This window comes from Podarcis muralis, chromosome 15 (assembly GCF_964188315.1).
Source record: "Podarcis muralis chromosome 15, rPodMur119.hap1.1, whole genome shotgun sequence".
Taxonomy (NCBI): Eukaryota; Metazoa; Chordata; class Lepidosauria; order Squamata; family Lacertidae; genus Podarcis; species Podarcis muralis.
This window is the reverse complement of record NC_135669.1, coordinates 3,719,187-3,741,433: the sequence shown is the minus strand read 5'-3', so window position 1 is coordinate 3,741,433 and position 22,247 is coordinate 3,719,187. Positions and strand designations below refer to the sequence as shown.

General features: G+C 42.5%; 1 protein-coding gene across 1 annotated transcript in view; it reads right to left on the bottom strand.

Moving 5' to 3' along the window:
• Positions 1-848: 848 nt before the first annotated feature.
• The window catches only part of ADAM28 (ADAM metallopeptidase domain 28), a 69,249-nt gene continuing 47,850 nt past the window's right edge, over positions 849-22,247 (bottom strand). Inside the window, exons 12-25 of the mRNA XM_028707916.2 lie at positions 20,551-20,728; positions 19,182-19,271; positions 18,098-18,293; positions 17,564-17,666; positions 16,223-16,379; positions 14,874-14,954; positions 12,818-12,896; positions 10,580-10,682; positions 9,693-9,789; positions 7,409-7,474; positions 6,254-6,310; positions 4,352-4,429; positions 3,458-3,526; positions 849-1,877 (exon numbers count right to left, since the gene is read on the bottom strand). Of these exons, the coding sequence (XP_028563749.2) occupies positions 1,845-1,877; positions 3,458-3,526; positions 4,352-4,429; positions 6,254-6,310; positions 7,409-7,474; positions 9,693-9,789; positions 10,580-10,682; positions 12,818-12,896; positions 14,874-14,954; positions 16,223-16,379; positions 17,564-17,666; positions 18,098-18,293; positions 19,182-19,271; positions 20,551-20,728 (1,387 nt within the window). The 3' untranslated portion in view covers positions 849-1,844. The remainder of the gene's footprint in view (positions 1,878-3,457; positions 3,527-4,351; positions 4,430-6,253; positions 6,311-7,408; positions 7,475-9,692; positions 9,790-10,579; positions 10,683-12,817; positions 12,897-14,873; positions 14,955-16,222; positions 16,380-17,563; positions 17,667-18,097; positions 18,294-19,181; positions 19,272-20,550; positions 20,729-22,247) is intronic.

Genomic DNA, 22,247 nt, shown 5'->3' with positions numbered 1-22,247 from the left:
AGAGACACGTGCTATGGATTTTTGATTCTGTGCCTTGTGTGGTATCCTTTAATTTCACAGATTACTCTTTTGACCTGATCTTCCTTCAGAGAGCTCTGTACAGCTTGCGGGTCAAGGAATTTAGGTGAGCTTTCCAGTTAGGCAATTTAGACTGTTCCCTGGTTTTACGTTGTAATGTGCTTACTTCAAAATGTGGTTAAACCAGCCCTTCTGCAGTCATGTTCCTTCTGCTGAGTCAAACCCCTGTCACCTGCCCTAAAGTCCTGCTCTGGTGGCATTTCTGTTCCAGCCAGCCCCGAGTTCTGCTCTTTCCAAATTCCAATTTAACCAGAGAAAAATCTGTAATTAATTTCAGAATCAAACCACACCATTTGTTTTGGTTCATATGCATCTTCTGTCTACCACTTTTCTGGTCCTGATGTGCATATCTCTCAGTAAAACACTGCAGAAAAGCAATCCTGATATGATCACGTCCCTCACTACAATTCAGGGTGTGTTACTGATGCATGCATGTATCCCAAGGAATCTTGATGCAACTGTGCCTATGATCACATCATGCTTGCTTTGGTGGTGCAGAGGGAAGGAGACATGAATTAACTGAAAAGTAAGCAAACTGTGGGCACACAGTGTTCTGTGTGAGGAGAGAGCGAGCAATGGAGAATTCTTATCAAAAAACAGTGAAAGGTAATTGTTCTGACCTAACAAGTCTATACTTCTAGTTGTGTTGGTGTACCTGATTTTTCTGATATTGCACGATGTACATTGAATCCCATTGCTCCCCCACTAATTTCTACAGTAATCATTTCACTACTGACCTTTTCATAGAGTTAACCCAAAAAGAAAGAATATACTGTTGTATTCCAACTTATTTCACAGCCACATACAAATCAGGTGCTTAAAGCATATGTGAGCATTTCAATAGTAGTGTTTCTTAAGTTTACACTCTATGATAAATAAACTATTTAAAATGGAACTCTAGTCTAAGCAAGTGCTAACAAGTATGCCTCTATCATTTAGGGTTGCCAACTGCCTGCTCCTCTGCCTTTAACAGCAGCTTGGATTGAAAGAATCAGCATTTGAGACAGAAACACAGTCACCTGCACATATCTGCAGATCAAGCTGTTGTTAAATGCACAGGCACAGTGCTGGTAAAAGAAGCTGGCAACACTAGTACCATTGCACATTATGGAAGCTGTTTAGCAGTAAATGTGTGAAGCACAAGAGATTTGGAGTCTGAGCATCCTGAGAAAGTGATGGTTTGTGGATGCATCAAGGTGGAGAGAAGGGTCAAACAGATTGCCTTTTCCCCATTTTAATAGCCTGCATTGTTTTGTGGGATTGTTCAAGGCATGGTGGTATGCTCTCACTCCACGAAAATAAGATGAGCAGTTCAGTAGTCAGGGAAAAATCCTACTCCTAATCCCATAAAGCTTTGAGCAGCCTCCAAAAACCTCAGGTCTTGTCCACAGATGGCAGTGATGGGCGATCACAACTGGCCTGGAGACCACTGGCCCAGAAAGAAACTTCATTGCTTAAAACTACGTGGCTCAGTTCACCGTTTCTTTTGTACCAGGATCTCCTAAATCACGATTCTATCACTACGGACATATTGCAAAATGCTTGAATATTGCACCTTTCAGTTACTTGCTGAAGAGTCAGGAGGGTTGCAGGCAACAATACTTTGAACACAAATACTTCAGTTCCTTTTGCAGACAAAACCATTAGACCTTTTAAAACAACGCTTGTTCTGTATTCTTCACAGATGGAGAAGCCATGGGGATTGGTGATGGGGGGAAGGTTCCTTGAAACTGGAGAACAGTATTTGGTTTGGTCCTTCATTTGCTTCATATCTTGGGGTTACCTGGGGGCTTCAATGCCTAAGACAAAAGCAAAGAGATGCTGAAGTCAAAGAAAAGAAAAACAAAGTTTCCCAAGTTTCTCCATGTCGCAGTCCTAAGCACACTACCTATTTTTTTAGCTATTTTAGTTTGATTAAGCTAGTGATACAAAAATGGAGGTGCTCAAGACAGCTTGCATAAAAGCCCAATAAAAGCAATAATAAAATCATTATACATACAAATTAATAAGAAGTGTGAAAATAGCATCTTAAAAACAAAAAAACAAAAAATGAAACTCATCCATCATATTTCTCTGGCTACGTAGATTGATATATGCTCTTCACCTTTGCTCTGATATATTTGTACACACAAGCAGATCCCACAGATTCAGCTATCCAGACGGAAAGCACCTTTTACTTCCTTGTTTGCCTTTTGTTGGTTAGCTGAGGAATGGACGGAGGGAGGGGTAGTGATAAGACAAATTAGTGAGCCTTTTTTCTAGGCTTTCCCAGGTTTTCTTGGCTTTGGGGTGGGGTGGGGTCAAAGTTCCATGGTCAGGAACACATTAGAAATTTCCCCATAGGTATACATAGAAATGATGGGACACGGGTGGCGCTGTGGGTTAAACCACAGAGCCTAGGACTTGCCAATCAGAAGGTCGGCAGTTTGAATCCCCGTGACGGGGTGAGCTCCCATTGCTCAGTCCCTGCTCCTGCCAACCTAGCAGTTCGAAAGCATGTCAAAGTGCAAGTAGATGAATAAGTACTGCTCCGGCAGGAAGGTAAATGGCATTTCCGTGTGCTGCTCTGGTTCACCAGAAGCGGCTTAGTCATGCTGGCCACACGACCCGGAAGCTGTATGCCGGCTCCCTTGGCCAGTAAAGCGAGATGAGCACCGCAACCCCAGAGGTGGCCACAACTGGACCTAATGCTCAGGGGTACCTTTACCTTTATACGTAGAAATAGTGGACTCATGTAAACACTTGCAGACTGAATGATTTGTAGGAAACACATTGTGCTCAGTAAGTGGGGCCTGTATGTATGTATACATCTCCACCATCCATTTTTGTGGTGTGCCACATCCTCAAATTATTCCTGCCTTTCTCCCTTGAACAAGAGGTAGGGATCGTCACAAACTTGGATGGCTTTAAAAGAAAACTAGACAGCTATTAGCCACAACGGCTGTGTCCTATGCACACTGTTGGGGCACCATGGCTCTGAACAACATCTGCTGGGAATTGCAGTGGGGAGAGCGCGGTTGTGCTCAGGTTCTGCTTGCAGGCCTGCATAGCCTGCCCTATGCTCCCCAAATGGCTTCCTTCCCTCACGTTTTTTGCCTCAGGGAACAAAAGGTTATGGTTGAGCACATTGCCACAGGAATGAAGAAAATGCCTGCTGGGTCTTCCCCTGAGAGATGAGGCCACAGGGTCCTTCTTGCCCAGCATGCTGTCCTTGCAGTGGCCAAGCTAGGGGAAGCCCAGAAGCCGGACCTGAGCACAACAGCACACTCCCAACCTGCTGCTCCCAGCAGCCATCATTCAGAGACACCCTGCCTCCAACAGCAGGCGACTGGACACTCTGCAGCTCAGCATCTTCCTTGTGGATCTTGGTGCTCCTTACCTGGGGCGGAGGTGGAGGAGCTGTCTTACGCTTGAAGTGGGGAGAAGGAGTTGCCGTCATCGCTGCTGCCTGTAAGAGAAGTGCCACATTTTCCTGATCAGATGTCAGTCACCCCCTTTTCTCTCTTCAACACAACCAACCCACCCAGGCAGCTTATTTGGAGCTTATTTGAAAATTCCAGTTCTAATTAATATTAACGCAATGAATAAATAAATGCAATATTAATCATAATGAAGATTTATCCTGCCTTCTGCAAAAGTGCACAAAATCAGCACAGTACAAAATAAGGTAAAAACAAACGGCAGTCTTAAAAGCAGAGAGTGAGGATGATTTGCATTTCTTGGAAACTTTATTTAAAAGGGGGGATGCATATCCAATACCAGTCAGAGAAGACCCATTGAAGTTAATGGGTGTGGCTAACTTAGGTTCATTAATTTCAGTGAGTCTACCCTGAATAGAACTTAGTTGGATGCAACCCAAATTCTCAAGGAGATTTAACGCAATGAATAAATAAATGCAATGAATAAATAAATAAAATCTCAAGGAGATTTACAACCAATTCACATTCAAAAAGCAGGGTGGGGTGGGAGGCATAGGACCGCAGGCTCCACCTGTAATCTGGCTGAATTTTTTCCTGTCAACCTTTTCCAAGGTTCCCCCTTAACCAGGATTTGAAATCAGGATTTGAAGCTGCTTCTGTAGTTAACAGGGGGCCTCATTAACTTTGGGGGTAATGGCATCTGAACTACCTCTGCCATTTTTTCTAACTGCAGCCTCTCTCTCTGGGAAAAAGTAAAAATGGACAACTAGTTGACTGAAGAAGATTCACACTGGTGATAGTTGCACCAGCATTCACTTAGAAAGGAGAGAGAAAATCCTGAAGCAATTACTTACTGCATTGCTGTTGACAGAAGAAAACCCTGTCTTGGCAGTTGGAATTGGAGGTGGAGGAATGTTTGGCTTTACAATTGGCTGGAATAAAAGAAAACAGGAGATTATCTAAAACATTTCCGCACAGTAAGCAACAAAGATATCAAGACAACAAGCAAGGGTATCTGAAGAAGGCACAATTTTTTAGGGGACAGAAAACAAGGCAGGAGCGGTGCTTTCTGTGTTTTGCTCATACTCAGAATTTGACTCAGCTGTCTGCAGCAATTGCCAGCTAAGTGTGCTTGTTGTCAGGGCTTATGTGGGCAACATAGACTTATACCAATTTAACATTCATTTCCTTTTCTCTGGAAACAGCAGTTCTTTTAGGAGAGGAGAGGGCACTCTTCACAGAGAATTCTCAGCAATCTCACCAAACAACAATGCCCTGGATTCTTTGCAGTAAGCTGTAACAATTAAATTGGTATAAAACCAGAGGTGGATTTAGGAGAGCACAACTGGTTCAGTCACACTGGGCATAGAGCCTTGGGGACACCATAGGGGATGCTGAAACTATGATTTAGAATAGAGCGCAAGAGGCCGGGGACACTGAACTATTGCGTCACACAGGGCGCTGCTGAACCTAAGACCCCAAGATCCGCCACAGATAAAACCTATATAGATTGGTGGTGTAGATGTGTGATCTGTGCACATAAAAGGCACTACTCAAAGGGACGACTACTGTGCGCTGGCCATGCAACAAGCTATGTGAACTCTATTATAAGAAAACCTTCGCTGAAGCGAGCCATGCCCACTCACCAGATGCCATATAACTACTGGAGTGGGGGAGGTAAAACCTAAGCTGCCAAGGAACAATCATGAGCACAGGCATGTGTTTCCAATTTTTCCTTGGCAATAGCTTTTGCATTCAGAACTGTTTAAATTCAGCACCGGGTACAAGCCCTGCTGCTTTCCAGCAGGCTCACCTGATGTCATATGCTGGCAGGTGACTGACAGGTGCATGGAGCTACCCACCAATCAAAAGTGGCCTGTGGAGGAGTGGCTCTAGATGATCTGGCTCACTGGACAAAAGTGGTTCCCCAGCCTTTGTATACTGTAGACAATACTGGGCTGCAGGGACCAATGGGCTGACTCAGGGTGAAATGGCTTTGGAAGTCCAACTCATTGTTTTATTCATCTAGACAAGCATCCCACAATTGTGTAAACAGGTAAAAAGGTAAAGGGCCCCTGGATGGTTAAATCCAGTCAAATTCAACTATGGGGTGCGGCGTTCATCTCAGCTTTCAGGCCGAGGGAGCCGGCGTTTGTCCGCAAACAGCTTTCCGGGTCATGTGACCAGCATGACTAAACTGCATCTGGCGCAATGGGACACTGTGACGAAAGCCAGAGTGCTCACAGAAATGCCGTTTACCAGTACCTATTTATTTATTTGTGCTGGCATACTTTCGGACTGCTAGGTTGGCAGGAGCTGGGACAGAGCAACAGGAGCTCACCCCATCGTGCAGATTCAAACTGCCAACCTCATGATCAGCAAGCTCAAGACCACACTGTCACCTGCATCCCTTTTAGGCTCATAGAATCGTTGTAGAATTGGAAGGGGCCCAAAAAGTCATATAGTCCAACCCTCGAATAAATGGAATAAATAAATTGGATTGAATAAACTACTGATTCAGTATACTCTATTTGTCAGCCAGTTAAAACATGCCCATTTGTTTCCTTGACCTCAAAAACATGGGATTTAACACCCTATTTACTCTTCTATGGATTGAGATATGGAAGTTGAGAAATGGTGCCATACGATCCCCCTGGAACTCCAATGGTCAATATTAGTGGGGAAATAATAGCACTCTTGATTCCGCTTTCCCCCCACTCCAGAAGGATCCTTCTTGGGCTCATTTAGGAACTTACCATTCTGGTATTTTGATACATGGTTGATATGTGGTTGCACGGCTCATCTGGAATTTGCTGAGGAATTATAGGAAGCAACATTTGATTAGTGTTTCTATAAAGCGAAATAGTTGAATAAGTTTCATGCCACCTGATTTTCTAGAACCCCAACAAATCACAAAGACACACGTTTCAACATTCCCCAGGTTAAAAGAACAAAATTTTCCATGAACATGAAAAACACCATGCTGGGGAGGAAGGTTTTTGCCTCAAGTTTATCTGTGACATGTTAATTTTTTGTGTGTGGTTGTGTGTGTGTTTTAAAGTAACTAACATAATAGTACACATGTTTACTCTAAAATAAGTCACATTAATTGCAGTGGAATTTACTTCTGACCAGAAATGCATACAATTGTATTGCGAATTTTTGACATTGTTTTCATTCTTTTTTAAGCATTACCATTAGTATAAATATATTTCCTTGTCAGAATGATGAGATATAATTGTGTAGATTGCATATTGCATTACATTTGCTGGGGTTTTTTAGATTTTACTGTTACTAGGAGGAAAGGATGGTACCATCTAATCTGGGTCAGAGACAATTTAGCAGGCTTTCTGTTCCATCCCCTTTGTGCATTTAATCTGGTGAATTTTCTTGTTAGAAACCCACATGAAAACGTGTACACCTTCAACGCATATTTCTGAACAGTTTTTCAAAGGATGCATTTCTAAATTTATTTTACTTTATCACAAAATATGCACATTTGCACATTCTTGAGCAAAATTCAGAGAAGTGCAAAATCCAAAGAACAACTGTATACTGATATGTACAGTGGTGCCTCACAAGACGAAATTAATCCGTTCCGCGAGTCTCTTCGTCTTGCGGTTTTTTCGTCTTGTGAAGCACGGCTATTAGCGGCTATTAACGGCTTAGCGGCTTTAAGAAAAAGGAAACAAACTTGCAAGAACTCGCAAGACGGAAAACCCTTTCGTCTAGCGAGTTTTTCGTCTTGCGAGGCATTCGTCTTGCGGGGCACCACTGTACATTAATCCAGCTGGTCTGATTGGCCAGTTCAGGCTGCAATTCACAAACAATTAATTCCAGAAGAATTCTAGTTTCCAGTGTTGTTGTGGTCCATATTTTAAGCAATAACTATTTCATTTAATATTACTTACAACAGAAACTGGTGGTTTGTTTGCTTGGGGTGGAGGTGGAGGGAGCAGAACTCTGGAAGAGGTGACCTAAAAGCAGGAAACAGCTTTTAAAACAGTGTGCCATCTTTGCTTTTCAAAACAACAATGAGGTATTCTCAGTTGTCACATGAATCTCACACATTACACAAGCATGCTAGAGAAACATATAGACGGTAATTTCAGGACTGAAAGGTAGATGTGCAAGTGCTACAGTCAATGAGTTGTATCAAATTAAAACAAACTCAGAGCAGATCCATGGAAATCAGTGGATGGTTAAACAGGTCGTGTCCATTGATTTCAGTGGGTCTACTCTCAGTGTGACTTAGTTGGATACAAGTCAGAGATGTTTCAGTAGAAAATTAAAACATATACAAGATAAACACAGTGAGGTAGGGCAGGACTCACCCTTTATATTTGTGCTGTTGGGTGAACATCTTAGGATCTTTTATATGGTACAGTGTTTTATGTTTTCTGGTTTTTAATTGGTTTTATTTTTGTATTATATCTTGTTAATTCACTTTGAGACTTTTTAGTGTAAAATGACTAACAAACAAAATAAAGAATGAAATAAACGCACCATGCTAGGGGCTCAGTTTTGGAGTTGCTGAGAACTTGAGCATTGCATAGCTATACAGCAGGGTAAGGAACCTCTGGTTCATGAGCCAATCTGGGCTCATCACCCTTCTCTATTTGGCCCATAAGCCATTCTGGGCAAGACATACTGGCCCGCCCTATACCTGATGTCATACAGGTAAGGGCGGTGCTTTGCCAAAGCCCACTGGAGCAAAGTGTCCTCGCTCTGGTACTTCAAAGCACCAAATCCCATGACATCATGAAACTGAAAGGTGGATATCCCCACCTATCAAATTTGGTCAGTATGGTGGATCCTGATAAGGATTTGGACCATGGAACCAAAACAGTTCTGGTATATAGCATGGGGTGGATTCCCTGGAGTGGGAAAATAAAAAAAAGAGTTTGCTTTCCTTTCACCTGAATTATTCTTGCATACTGCCAGGAGAGGGTGTTATTTTCGCTCCATAAGACACATTTTTTTTCTTCCTAAAAAGTGAGGGGAAATGTCTGTGCGTCTTATGGAGCGAATGTGTGGTCCCTGGAGCTGAATTGCCCAGGGGCAAAAAGTAGATCATGCTTTTTTTTTGGGGGGGGGAGGCAAGTGGGTATTGAAACAAAGCCGCTGATCGTTTGCCGATCAGGGAGAGAGATAAGGGACGCTAGAGATAAAGGAGGCTGCCTGGGAGGAGGGAGGTAAAGGCAGCAAACTTGCAAAGGGGGAAACCAGGAAGACTAAAGCAATAAGGAGAGAAATTAGAAGAAAAGGAGGAGCAAAAAACTGCTCCAGCTAAGGAAAAGACACTAAGGCAAACAAGAGGGAAGGGAGTGTTGAAATCAGCAAGCGATCGGGGAGAGAGACAAGGGACGCTAGCGGAGGCTGCCTGGGAGAGGGGAGGTAAAAGCCCATGGATCCTCAGGATTTTTACATTGGATCACCCCAAATTCACCATCAGATCACTTAGCATGTCTATGGCTACAACGTGCACCAAAAAAAATCACGCATCCACTGTTTCCTGGGGCTGCAATGCTGCAAAAATCTGGTTACAAAGCACAGATCCACATGGATCCTGAGGATTTTTGCATTGGGTCTCCCCAAATTCACCATCAGACCACATGCCTGTGGCCACAGCATGAACCACAAAAATCATACATCCACTGTTTCATTCAGAATTTTTTTTTCTTGTTTTCCTCCTCTAAAAACTAGGTGCGTCTTATGGTCAGGTGCGTCTTATGGAGCGAAAAATACGGTAAATTGACAGCATGCTCACTCACATCCCTAATCCTCCTCTTCTGGATACTTACTGTAACTCATTAAAGGCTTCTTAGTTCAATTTCATCTCCCTGTCTGCCATCTTCAGTTTCCTTCCCATGGCTTTACTGACACCTCACTATTTTGTATATCCTGGAAACTTACAATTCCTTGTAAGGGTGTTTTTTTCTTTGTTTTCTTTAAAAAATATTGTTCATTTATTTTGCAAACTTAGAAACTTGAGTTACCTAGGAAGTACTCTAATTACGTAGAAATTTTGTGTAGCCCAATTTTACTTCCAAACTGACAGAAACTCAGCCACCTGAGGGCCAGTATTATTGGGAAGAATGTTTATGATAACCTTATTCAAAGTGGAATGGACTGCAAATGGTACAGGATCATTGCTTTTGCCCAGATGTTTAAACAGTTTGTGTTGCTTCTCACCTCTGGAGGGCCAGGCACAGGGCCAAGATGCTGTCTTCTCTTCTGATCTTGACCTGAGAAGGCATGGTTTGTGGATCCAGCCACACTCTTGTGGGTGCTATCAAAAAACAGTAAATATTAGCATGCGGATTGAATTCATAACTTAGTACATCTGTGTTCTGTACCCAGAAATGTAGAAGTCTTGGTCAAACAATATAGGATGCAGAAGAGACAGAGAATGGAGACCTTCACTGTCTCTCCTGAATCATATATTGTTTGGTTCAGAATAATAATAATAATATCCCGTCCTTCTTTCCAAAGGAACACAGTGCTCTTGGAGGGGAAGCTCTGGATTTTGCCATTGAAGCATAGGGGAAATGAGGTATACCTGATCAGGAGGACTGATTCCAGAAGAGCTTGTTGTCTAGCCCTACAGTATTTTAAAGGAAACCAAACTGGTTTCAGACTTATATGTGAATTGGAATACACATATGAATTCTCCACTTTGAATTTTGCCTTGCTGTTTTGGTACAAAATACATACAAACATGCATTACTTTACAGGAAACGGGCATACAAAACTGTGTTTTATGAAGAAATGCATAAATACAAAACACATACAATTTATGGTGCAAGTGCCTACAGACAGGCTGCGCTAGCCATCCCTAATCTGAAGAGCTGCAAGTCCTCCACCCCTGCTTTTAATCATGGCGAATTATAGCTCCAAATCAGCAGGTTTCTGGCATCCAAAATCTAAGACTCTACTGCTCAAACTAGCCAGAGTTGGCTTTCCATCCCAATGTTCAATCTGGCCACGCATGCCATTCCTAGTATTGAGCACTTAGCAAATCCAGCAGTTAAACCCTTTTGCAAAATTTTGGCTGACAATTCTTCACTTAAAAGATTCACCTTGGACTATTTTTCTTCTTTGAAATTTTGTACCGGAACAAGACAATGATGGTGACTGCTGTGACTAAAATGGCTAACAACACTGCAACAATGATGATGATATCTGCAAAAAAAGAACAGGCCATAAACAAATCTGAGATTGTACTGAGAGACAATTCTTGGAAATCATGCTTCCTCAAAGACTCCCTATTCCTCATGTGTGACAGGAAATGACCCAAAACACATTCTCTCAGCCTGAGGCCCAGTTCGTGATGAAATAGATTTTCACAAAAGTGTGTCAGAAAGCCCCACACCTTTCCTTCTCTTCTCCTTTATATCCAAAAGTGACTTAAAGCTTCTGTTTTCACTTTTGACTAAACCATGAGAGAACTGTGGTTTATTCTAACTCTAGTTACTTACCAAACCAGAATATCAATGCATGTTTGACCCTGGTTTGTTGTAACTATGGAGAGACCACAATCACCTGAAGGTGAGCATGGTTTAGTCCAAGGTGCATAAATTCACCTCCTTTTGTGAAAGAAGAAGAGGGGAGGTTGCATATGAACCTACCTGAGGCTTTGCTGCAGTTCATTTGTAACCATCTAAACCATGGTTTAGAGAATCGCCTAGCATCTGTAATATAGGGTTAATTATACTGCCCCATCTTACAGAAATTGATAGAATAGAATCATAGAGTTGGAAGGGACCCTGAGGATCATCTAGTCCAACCCCCTGCAATGCAGGGATACGCAGCTGTCCCATTCAGGGACTGAACCTGCAACCTTGGTGTTATCAGCACCATGCACTATCCAGCTGAGCTATCCAGGCTGGTAAGGATTAAAACAAGCTACAGTAAGTGAATTGCTTTGGATACACAAAAGCTTGTAGTTGTTGTTCTAGGATAAATGTGTGCATGAGAGAGAGTGTGTCACTCCGAGCTCTTTGGAGTGAAGGGCAGGATAAAAATATAATAAAGAAATGTGATGATAATAGGTAAATAAATAATGGGTCACCATGCTCTTTGCATACAACTTCTTGCTCAGAGAAGGGTCATCTTGCAGCTAAGTAATGAACTGCATCCTTCTTCAAACAGAGCTCTTAGTCTCCTCTTCGCCACCATCATCAAGCCAGCAAGAATTCAACAGAATGATATCACACTGTATGCTAGGATGAGTGCATCTGTTTTCCTGCTACCCAAGGATCGTCCCCAAATTACGTAAGATGCAGTCCTAACCCTACTTACCTGGGGATAAGTCCCATGGAATTCAGTAGGACTGAGTAGATTTGGTTAAGATTGTACTAGTTATTACACATATTTTTATAAACTTGTTAATACTTTGGGGCACCTGAGTTTACTACTTTATCAGGAGGAACTTGCAGTTATGCAGAGCAATAGAAGAGAATTTGGTGTACATTTTGCTACATGTCCTGGAGACAGAACTTTGGTAAATATGGCCAACCTAATGCCACTGAAATCATCAGTAAGGGAAGAATTTATAAGAAGCAAAGGTGAGCCACCCCAAATGACAGCTGTGCATTGAGTTCCCCCATCACAACGCCAGCAACGTATTACAGAACTTACCTGATGTCCTGATGTTGTTACCTAAATGATCATTCACTTCCATCACTAGCCCAGCTATGTGGAGCAGGGGAACACACAGAGAAATGGCTTATGCCAAACTGAGTTTGCAGCTGCAAACTTTCAACAATATTGGGAGAGGGTGGGTTGTTCCCTGAAATAGCGGCCAATATTTCAGGTGGGATTTTTGGAAGAGTTCATGGTGAGGCAGGTTTACCATTTGTGGCAGAGAAGTTGTGCCGCTGCCACCCGCTCCCCGCCACCCCAACTCCCGATAAGGTAACAATAAAGCTCTGTTTAGCGGCTGGCGGATGCCATTTTTCACCCCAGAATACTCCAGAACGATGCTGGATCTGAGGCATTCTGGGGAAAACATGTCAGCTGCAAACTGGTAGCTTCTGAGAAGAGCTCCATCATTGCCTTCATTTTACCGTTTAGAGCTTTAAAAGGAGTAAACACTCATGGCTGCCGCCATTGCAAATAGTAAGCCTGCCTCCAAATCCATTCAAAAGTCCTCATCCAATAGCCCAAATCCCCCTCCCCCAAAAATTAATCATCTGTGAATTGGGTGGCAAATTTGGGGAAGAGGCCATTTTGTTAGCCATATAACAAAAGAGTCCACGGTTATGTTAGGTGAAAAGAAGGGGGGAGTGTGGCAGGGGGCTCCTGCTTTAACTCACATCTATTTGCTGTGGGGTCATCGCAATTTGGTGGCGCCCATCCTTCTTCACACTGGCATAGCAGCTCATGGTCACATACCTGTGATAGCACAGACCTAGCATTAGTCTCTAAAATGGGCACATGGAAAAGAAGCAGACCATGCTTGCTTTATTCATTCATTCATTTATTTTTATTGGAAAGATGTCTATCCTGCCTTTTGATCAGGTCTGTTATTCAGTGCAGTGCAAGTAATAAAACAAACATTTTAAAATAAATACAAAATTATATAGATAACAAAAGGCACAGCTCCAACAAATTATCAAAACTGCAGTCAATCCCAAAATTGGTGTAAGTCATCAGCTGTTAGCCAAAATACTGAAAACACACACACACACACACACACACACACAGAGAGAGAGAGAGAGAGAGAGAGAGAGAGAGAGAGAGAGAGAGACTTCTTTGAGAAGGGGGAAACTTTCAAAAATGTCTTGTCTACCTGAGAGTCAAAGGTGGTCAAGGCCTCCTTGTGGAAAGGAATGGCCCTCACAATTTACAGAAGGAGACCTCTGGTCACCCATTGCCAGGACTCCAGCAGTGGAGAGACTGCTGCTGTCCTTCTTGTGAGCTTCCCATGGGCATCTGCTTGACTGCTGTGAGAAGAGGGTGCTGGAGAAGATGGGCCTTTGGCCAGACTCCACAGGGCTTTTCTCATGATCTTATGTTCATGCTATGATGGCCTGGCTAACCTTAGAAACTATGATCCTGTCTCCAATCTTCCTGATTTGGGCAAGGTGCCTGAGTGTGTGGTCACTTCTCAGCACCAGGAGTTTCAGGATGAAACCAATTTTGCTCCTGTCCTGGTTTTAGGACCAAAACTGTCTTGCTCAGGACAGTGGATGGCCTACACTGGGCCTACATCACCTGGCTCCCTTCCTGTTGTCTTCAGACTGTTAATTTAATTGCTGCTTTTCATGGCTGTAAGTTTTTTAGTAATACATGCTTATTATTCAATGTATTATCAGGGTTTCCTTTTTTCCTTCTTTTGTATGTTTCTCTGGGTACTTATTGGTAGAAGGATATAAATATTAAATAATATTTTAAAAAACAGAATAACACATTTAACAACAATATAGTAATAATATTAAATTAATAATTTCTTTTTTGTAAACCACTTTGAGGGTTTTTTTACAATCAAGTGGTAAATTTTATGAAATAATAATAATAATAATAATAATAATAATAATAATAATAATAATGGTGACATTTAACGGTCACTGTTGCAATGTCATCTGGTTCAGGGCTTGCTTTCACCATCAGGTTTTGCCAGCAAGAGAGGACTTTGCATCCAATTCCACACATTTTGGTTAGTGCAACAAACTCTGGGCTCTTCATGCCAGGGGACTCAAGGGTTAACCTCAACCAGGGAGCCCAAGTACATGTCCAGATACACCTTCATTGGCTCCAGTATAAAGTAGGGATGGGTGAATCTATCCATTTTTGTTTCCTTCTCCTAGTATAAACTTTGTTGTGTGCATTTTTGCCTAATGTATACAGTTTTGAAGGAAATTTCCCCGAATACAATGCAGTTTTGCACAGTAATATGTGTATTTTGTGCACACTTTCCCCCAATATACACATCTGGGTTAGAGAGCTGCATTGCAAAAATTAGGATAAGTTAAAATTTGAAGGATAGCTGCATTTCAATTCTCATTAAAATGCAACTGAACACATTTCTCTCCCCCATCCCTAGTAGAGACAGATCAGAGAGCAACATACACAGTATCTTGTAACTGGCAACCAGGACTGGGGCACTGGCACCCGTCAGAAGCTACAGAAGAAATACTGGGCATGGGCAGAGGTGGGGAAAAGCGAAAGAACCAAAGTCTCCAATGCAGAAATTCAGTGACTCATTGAGGAACATGGTCCTGGGAGAATACTGTGAGCGGAAGGGTGAAGAATACAGGCATACGTGCTCAACAGAGGAAGGAAAGGTTTGTGTCTCTAAGCAGAACATTTACAAAGGCCACTAAAAAGCAGCCACCATTATTCTTCCCTTAACCGTGATGTAACTCTTACAGCATGTCCTTGGCACTTGGAAGAACAGTTGGTAGACCTGTAGGCTCTCTCAATCTCGACACATTGCCCATTGCTGCAGACCTGAAAGCAAAATGCCAAAGATGATCAACAGGGTGGGGCGGTTCTTTTCTTTTCTGCAAAACTCAACACCACTGAAGCTTCAATTAAAAGGTTCAAGTAGTGAGTAAAGTGAAAGAGCCTTTTCTGTGTGGGAACATGGATAGCCTCAGCCAGGTAGTATAGATAATATCTGGCTTAAGGTACACATAGCGTGACTGGATATAACTTTCCGACCCTGTGCTCCCACCCGCCATGTTGGTAGGCAGCTCAGATCACAGTCTGATATGGCAGCTTTCTAGCTTTGTTGTGTCCTCAAAGAAGGGGTACTTGTCAGTTTCTTGAGCCTGTGAGTCTAGAGACCTGCTTGGCTGGGGAGGAGATGGCCAGTCATGACTGAGCTATACTAACTTCTGACCTCCATCTTAAGATCCATGTCACTTTAGAAGAGGGATCATCAATGTTTTTTAGGTTCATGGGCACATTTGAATTTTTGAGTGGGTGCTGTGGGTGACACCTCCTCTGGTCACTTCTCTCCCTTCTACGCCAGATGTGCTTCTTCTAAGCCCAGTGCTTCTTTTCTACAACCATGAAGTTGTTCCAGTAAGTGCCACACTTCTTAACAACAACAAAAGGAGATGCTGGTACTGCGTACCCTTCAGTACCCCTTTTTTTAAAAAGCACTGAGCACCCCACATGAGACAGAAGCACACACACACTTCCTTTTCCCAAGGCATCTGAGAAAAGATCCAGTAGAACTAATCTGAACCTTGTAAAGGGAGAGGGAAAGAACATCACTCTTCCAGCTTCCTCCTTCAGCTCTAGGCATTTTTCAAGGGACGAAGAAGGTAACCACCCTCATCACCTCCTGGAAGCAGAGAGTGTGGGGTCAGAGGGCTTCCTAGGCACCAAAGGAGGAATTCAAGGGCCCCAGAGCCCCAATGGGAGCCAGGTAGGTGACTTCTGCTTTCAAAGAATAAGTGCATGCCAATTTCACTCCTTAAAAAGGCTCAGAAAAATTGTAATGGAATTAAATCTTAAAGCTGTAGCATTCAGGATATTATTGTGCCGGCATTTGAAGTATGTGAACATAACTTGGACAGGCTCAGTTCACAGGCAGGATCAGAAGCATGGCTGACAAATGAACCCCAAAGGTGCAGCCCTGCTTGGCAAGCTACCGGTGTGAAACGGCTCACTCTGTTCTTGCAGCAATTCCAACAACCGCATTACAGAAATTGTGCTTGGGAAACCTCCCCCCTGACCACACCTGTGGATCAAAGGAAGTCACTAACCATGCCTTCTCCGCATTTTGTTCCAGTGGCAACCATTCCACCATCTTCTTGGTCCTTGCCTGGGAAACTGCCTTTGCATGTATCAAACGACACTAGACTTCCAGTTGAAGGCATTCGAGAACCCCCTGTGCAATATAACTTGCCACACTTTATATCTCTGAAAAGGAAGCAGGCGGTTACCTTGAGTTTTTATTTTAAACAAGAACAGACTAATTAGGGAAGTCATATATTTTTTTCTCATTTGGAATCCTCATGCATCACCAGATTAACCGATATTTGTTTGCCCTTCTGGAATAGCTCAGTTGGTAGAGCATGAGATTCTTCATCTCAGGGTTGTGGTTTCAAGCCCCTCCTTGGGCAAAGGATTCCTGCATTGCAGGGGGTGGACTAGATGACCCTCACGGACCTTTCCAAGTCTACAATTTTATGATTCTATTATTATTATTTCATTACTAGAGATAGGATAAGCAGAAGACTGCTCATCTAAGGATGGATAAACCTATCAATTTCGGTTCTCTCAGCTTCACATTCCCCCCCCCCCGTCTTAAATCCACAAGAATTTCCCCCAAAAAAGGTTTTATACAAAAACCTCATGAAAATTTGTCAGCATTTCAGAGCAAATGTAATATACCGTACACATATTTGTATGATCTTTTGACTAATATACACATTTTTGCATGCAGTTTCCCCTAATTTAATGCTTTTTTGGTATGCTATCTTCACTAATATATGCATTTATAAGCGCATTTAACCCTAATATGCATTTTTGAACACGTTACTTATCTGGGGAACTGCATTGCAAAATCCAGAGAGGTGCAAAATTTGAAGGATTTTTCACATATTGTCTCAGAATGTGCTAATTAAATGTGAACTGAATCTAGTTTCTCCCTCATCCTTATGCTCACCCCACCCCCAAATTAACTGGGTTGTTTGCAGTAGCCCAGCGGAACTCTGAAGCTCATTTAGGAGACGGTTCACGGTATGAAAGAATACTCAAAGAACCCAATTCCCACCCCCCGCAGCTGACATAATCTGCCCGTCTTTAAAGGTGAGAGCAGAGCCATGGTGTTTGCGAGCAGAACTGGAGGACCATTTGCAGCAGGTTGTGCTTCCTGACCTGAACCTCCTTGTAGAAATCAAGCAGAGAGGGTTGACCTTTAAAGAGCCCCTGCTTAATTTTTCATGATGCCTCCTATTGGATATTTTTATACCCCACCTTTCTCTCATTCCGGAGCCCAAGGTGGTATGCATAGGGTCCCCAGGAATTGGTCAGACCAGACCCAAGGTGATGTGCTCTCAGACAACTATGCCCTGGGACTGATTTGTGTTTGTGGTGCTTACTTTTTTCCACATGGTATGTATGTGCCATTAGCCTTCTTGCAATGGCCATAATAAACCCCGTTCTGGTTTATAGCATAACAAGAATCCACACCCACTGTGGCACCTGAAAAGGCAAAAGAAATAAAATAAAATCTTCAGCATGTAGCAGTATAATGGTATGAATCGCAAAAGCAGAACGTGAGCACAACACAGTGCCTGATCAAGCCAAAGGCACATCATAAGTCACAACTTTTTACCAGTCCTTTTTCTACTGTGTTGCTAGGTGATGTGGCTGAGCTGAAAGAGGTTTGGAATAGGCGTAAGTCTCTCCTTGCCCCATCCCACCCCTTTTCAGGGAGTCACACCAGCTTCAGTTCTCCTGGATGAGTCCCAGCAGAGGCAGCTGAGCCCTGATTGAGCTACAGTGCAGGAATTACACCAATGTATCCTCAGCTGAGCTCCGGCTCAGCAGGAAAGACCAAGTTCCACTGAATACAAAACAAATCTGTAAGCCTCTTTCAAGTTAGATGTTCAGTAACTCCAGGGTTCACTCACCTGGCCCCCAAAGTGCAATGCATTGGTTCTGCAAAGTGGGACACTTCCCCATGTAGCAGTAACCCTCGTTATTTTTGCAAGGGAATCCATTCACTCGGAAGCGATCCATGGGACATTGCTGAGAGGTCCCTGTGCACAGTTCTGGTAGGTCGCAGTCATGCTTCACTGGCCGGCATACAGCTCCTGCTCTTCTAATCTGTAGGGGAAAGAGAAAGGTCATCCAATCCCTCATTATTTATCACATTTAGCAGTGGAGATCAAATATAAATGATCATGGTTCGTCCAGTCTACAGTGAAGCCTTCTCTTCTCTGCCATGCTGGCTACCAACTAGGGAAGGATGGGCATCCCAGCCCAAACAGCTCCAGGGGTTTCCACAAGACCCTCAGTGTTTGTGGGAGGGGATTCAAGCACATACTGGAAAATTTAGTTTCGCAAAGTCAATGTGGATTAAAGTGCTCTACTGCAATAAATCCACTGTTAAACACGAAAAGAACTATTTTTCAATTAGGAAAGAGGCAGGGAAATCCATCAAGAAGTATGAATTCTCATTGTTCTATAAACTCTCCACAAACAAATCAGAATGAATGCTCAATAAGCAGGTCATCTGGAGAAGTCCAGAAATAGCCTGGATTCCCGACTGAGCCCATAGGGTTGTATCCAACATTAAGTCAGACCCATTGAAATTAATGTACATGGCTAACCTAGGTCCATTAATTTCACTGGATCTAGTCTGAGTAAAGTTAATTGGCTACAACTTATGGTGTTACATTGCCTGAAAGCCACATTGGCATTCATGTCATAAGTGGAGACCATCATATTCAACTTGTGTTACTTACCAGAACTAAGAGGTTGCCATAAGAGGTCCATTCCTCTCGTGGCAACAGAACTACTCAGCCTCCCCACAAATTCCTATGCAGACATGTTAATAAGTTTCAACTGAGCTCTAGAAAGCAACCCAGAAAGAATATAAATATGCTTGCTATCAATATGGGCAATAGAGAGAAACAGAAAGTACTTCCCCGTTTGACCAATGTGCAGCAAGATTGAGAGGTATTATTTTCAGTGTAGGGAACAAAGCCTTACCTGGCAATTTTCACAACAGTCCCCATATCCACATTTAGCACCTGGCTTCAGTTTACAAGTTGCAGCCTCGCAGCAGTCATTTTTGCATTCCTTAAAACCAAGAACAGTCCTGTATTATCAACTTAATTTTGCCTGATCTCTTCCAATTAGTATCTTTTCAGATGGGTAACTAATAAAGGAGGAAAGTATTTCTTCAGCGCACTTCATCTAAAATACTAATGATCGTAAAGTAAAAGGCGCCTGTGTATTTAACCAGAGCTGTGTGACCTTGGTGTTAAAAAAAGTCAAAATGAAAAATGAAAATTCTGCACTAAGCTAATTTAAATGAGGTGTCAAGAAGTTTAATTTTGCAATCAGCATAAATTGTGCAAACCAAGTATATTTGCATAATATTCCCCCCTTTAATTTTGTATAATTTATTCTGTCTAGCTCCTCATGGGTTTATGCAAGAGACTGTCACCCTCTCCCTGCCAATTGCAAATCACGCTCAGAGCAGGTCTCTGGCTTCTCATTTGAAAACATAATCTGAAATATTCAATGTTCAGCACCCAATGCCATAGTCAGTGCTTCTTCTATGTTCCCACAGAAGAGTTAATGAGTAGTTACTTTAAGGCCCTATTGGAAAGATACTACATCATGGCATTGTCTCATTCCAGGTGCATTGTTTGGTCTTGTGCTGGCAAAAGGAAAAAGGAGAGAGGAAAAGGAAAAAGGAAAAGGAAAGGCACTGGTGCTGCTGCTACGTAATTATCCCAGGGCAAGATCCAGGTTTGATGGGGTCCTCAGCAACATATCCTCGGATGGACTCTTTCCTACATCAGTGGATTTGCCTTACAGAAGTGGTGGGAGCAGCGAGTGGCTATTTCCCACAATGCCCAAGTGACACTATGGCAGGAGCACTGTGGAAAATTTAAATGGTAACTCACAGGCCCCAGGGCAGAAGTCAATAGCCATGGGCCCTGTCTCAGAGCCAGGGTGAGGGCAGCTGCCCAGGTTCTGGCTGCTGATGCTAGGCTTGAGTAACTACCCCCCCCCCCCGCCCAACCCCCCAAACTGCAGTTATTTCCCTTCACACATCATTTTCTTTTTCCAATTTGGTATCATCTTGCATTTCCCTGCTCCTTCAAACAGAGGATACACCACTTCTATCTGCATTAATAATATTTTTTAAAGGAACTTTTGCAACTTTCACTTCAAAATTAAAATTTCCAAATTTGAAATTGGGAAATTGGTACATTGATTGCATTGCCAATCCATGTGTTCTTTAATGTGAAAGTGCACTCAGTTACGCCATGAAACAGCCATAAGTTTGTGTTAAGAATTCCACCCATTGACAAGTTCCTTTTCCCAGCAGTTCATTGACAGATACCTCTGGAGAGCCGCAGTCACATTCTTCTCCCTCTTCAACAAAGGCATTCCCACAGACTGGGGTTGCAATGATATCTTTTGGAGATGGCACGTTAGTTATACAGGATGGGGTCCGGTCCATGATGTATTTCTGAAAATCCTGCAAACTGCAGGAGCTGAAGTCCCGGGGAGTTTTGTAGCTGTAAAGATGAAAAGATACGTGGGAAATTATTCTAGCCAATAATTGGGAGGGATAATATAGTGCAGTGGTAGAATGCATGCTTTGCAGGCAGAAGGTCGCCTCCAATCAACGCAGGTCTGGCAGCAGCAAACAGGTGACGAGAAAGGCCTCTGCATCAGATCACAGCCACCACCTCAAGCTGAAAGCCTTTAGCAAAGAACCAAAGGGATCTACATTCTCAGTCAGCCAGAGAATACTGGTATGGATGGACTATATCTATTGGAATCATAGAGTTGTAGAGTCATCTAGCCCAACTCCCTGCAATGCAGGAATCAATGAATTGCTTAATGCCACAACAGGCTTCTAAAATATAAGAACCAGCTGCACAGATATTTAAATAGTGTGGCTTGGTATAGTCCTAAATAAGCAAAGATTCATCATCACTAACTCACTCAAATTCTTTAGGAAACACAGCAGATGCATGGATGGACTAGAGTGGTGCAAATTTTGTTTTCCTAATGTGTCAATTTTGGCCACATCTACCCCGAGTCTATATAAGATGCAAACACACCTTTCCCCTCAATGTGTCACAATCAGTTCTCACAGATTCTGCACAAGTCTAAAGACCAGGTTTTATAGTCATTTTAAAGAAAAGAAAAATACAATGAAAGTTGTATTTTGGATGAGAACCAAAACCTAAGACCACAGTCAGGACAAGAATTCTCACTCTGTGGTGCAGTTTTCTTGCAGAATTTTGTATAGACTTCTAAGAAACCTATTTCTCCTTACCACTAGTATTATGCAAGATCCCTTTTTGCACAGCGTGACTTGGTGACCAATGTTCATGCCCGTGAGAGACGTGCATTCCATCAAGAAGAAGTCACCAGGGAAGACTGCAACTGATTTGCTCAATGCACATCCATTTTTTTAAAAAATAAAGCCTCTAAGCAGTTTACAAGACATATTACATTTATCAATAGAACAGTACAAAAGGCAAGTAATTAAAACACGTGAAATATAATTAAAATTAACTGTAAAAGATCAAAACATGACAACATCTATATGTCTGGATAAAAAACATCAGCAGGCTCCTGATGTCAACAGGCAAGGAGTTCCAACGTGTAGGTCCTGCCACATTAAAAGGCTGATTTCTTTCAAGTATAGAATGAGTGTTATCTGCAGTACTATTTTTCTAGAAAAAGAAACCATGAACACCTCCCTTATTCTCTTAGAATCGCAATGGTCCCCACCTAAGAGGAGCAGGAACTCAGTTCTGGTGAGTTTCGGCTGAAAAAAGGTCCTGATTACTTGTAACAGTGCCAGTTCAGCAGATCTAAGCAGTCAATTGGGCATATATGAGGTAAGGTGACCCTACAAGTAAACTGGTCCCAAACTGCTAAGGGGTTTATATGTAATGTCAATATTCAGTCCTTATTGTATTTTAATATTTTTCTGGAAGCCGCCCAGAGTGGCTGGGGAAACCCAGCCAGATGGGTGGGGTATAAATAAATAAATTATTATTATTATTATTATTCAGT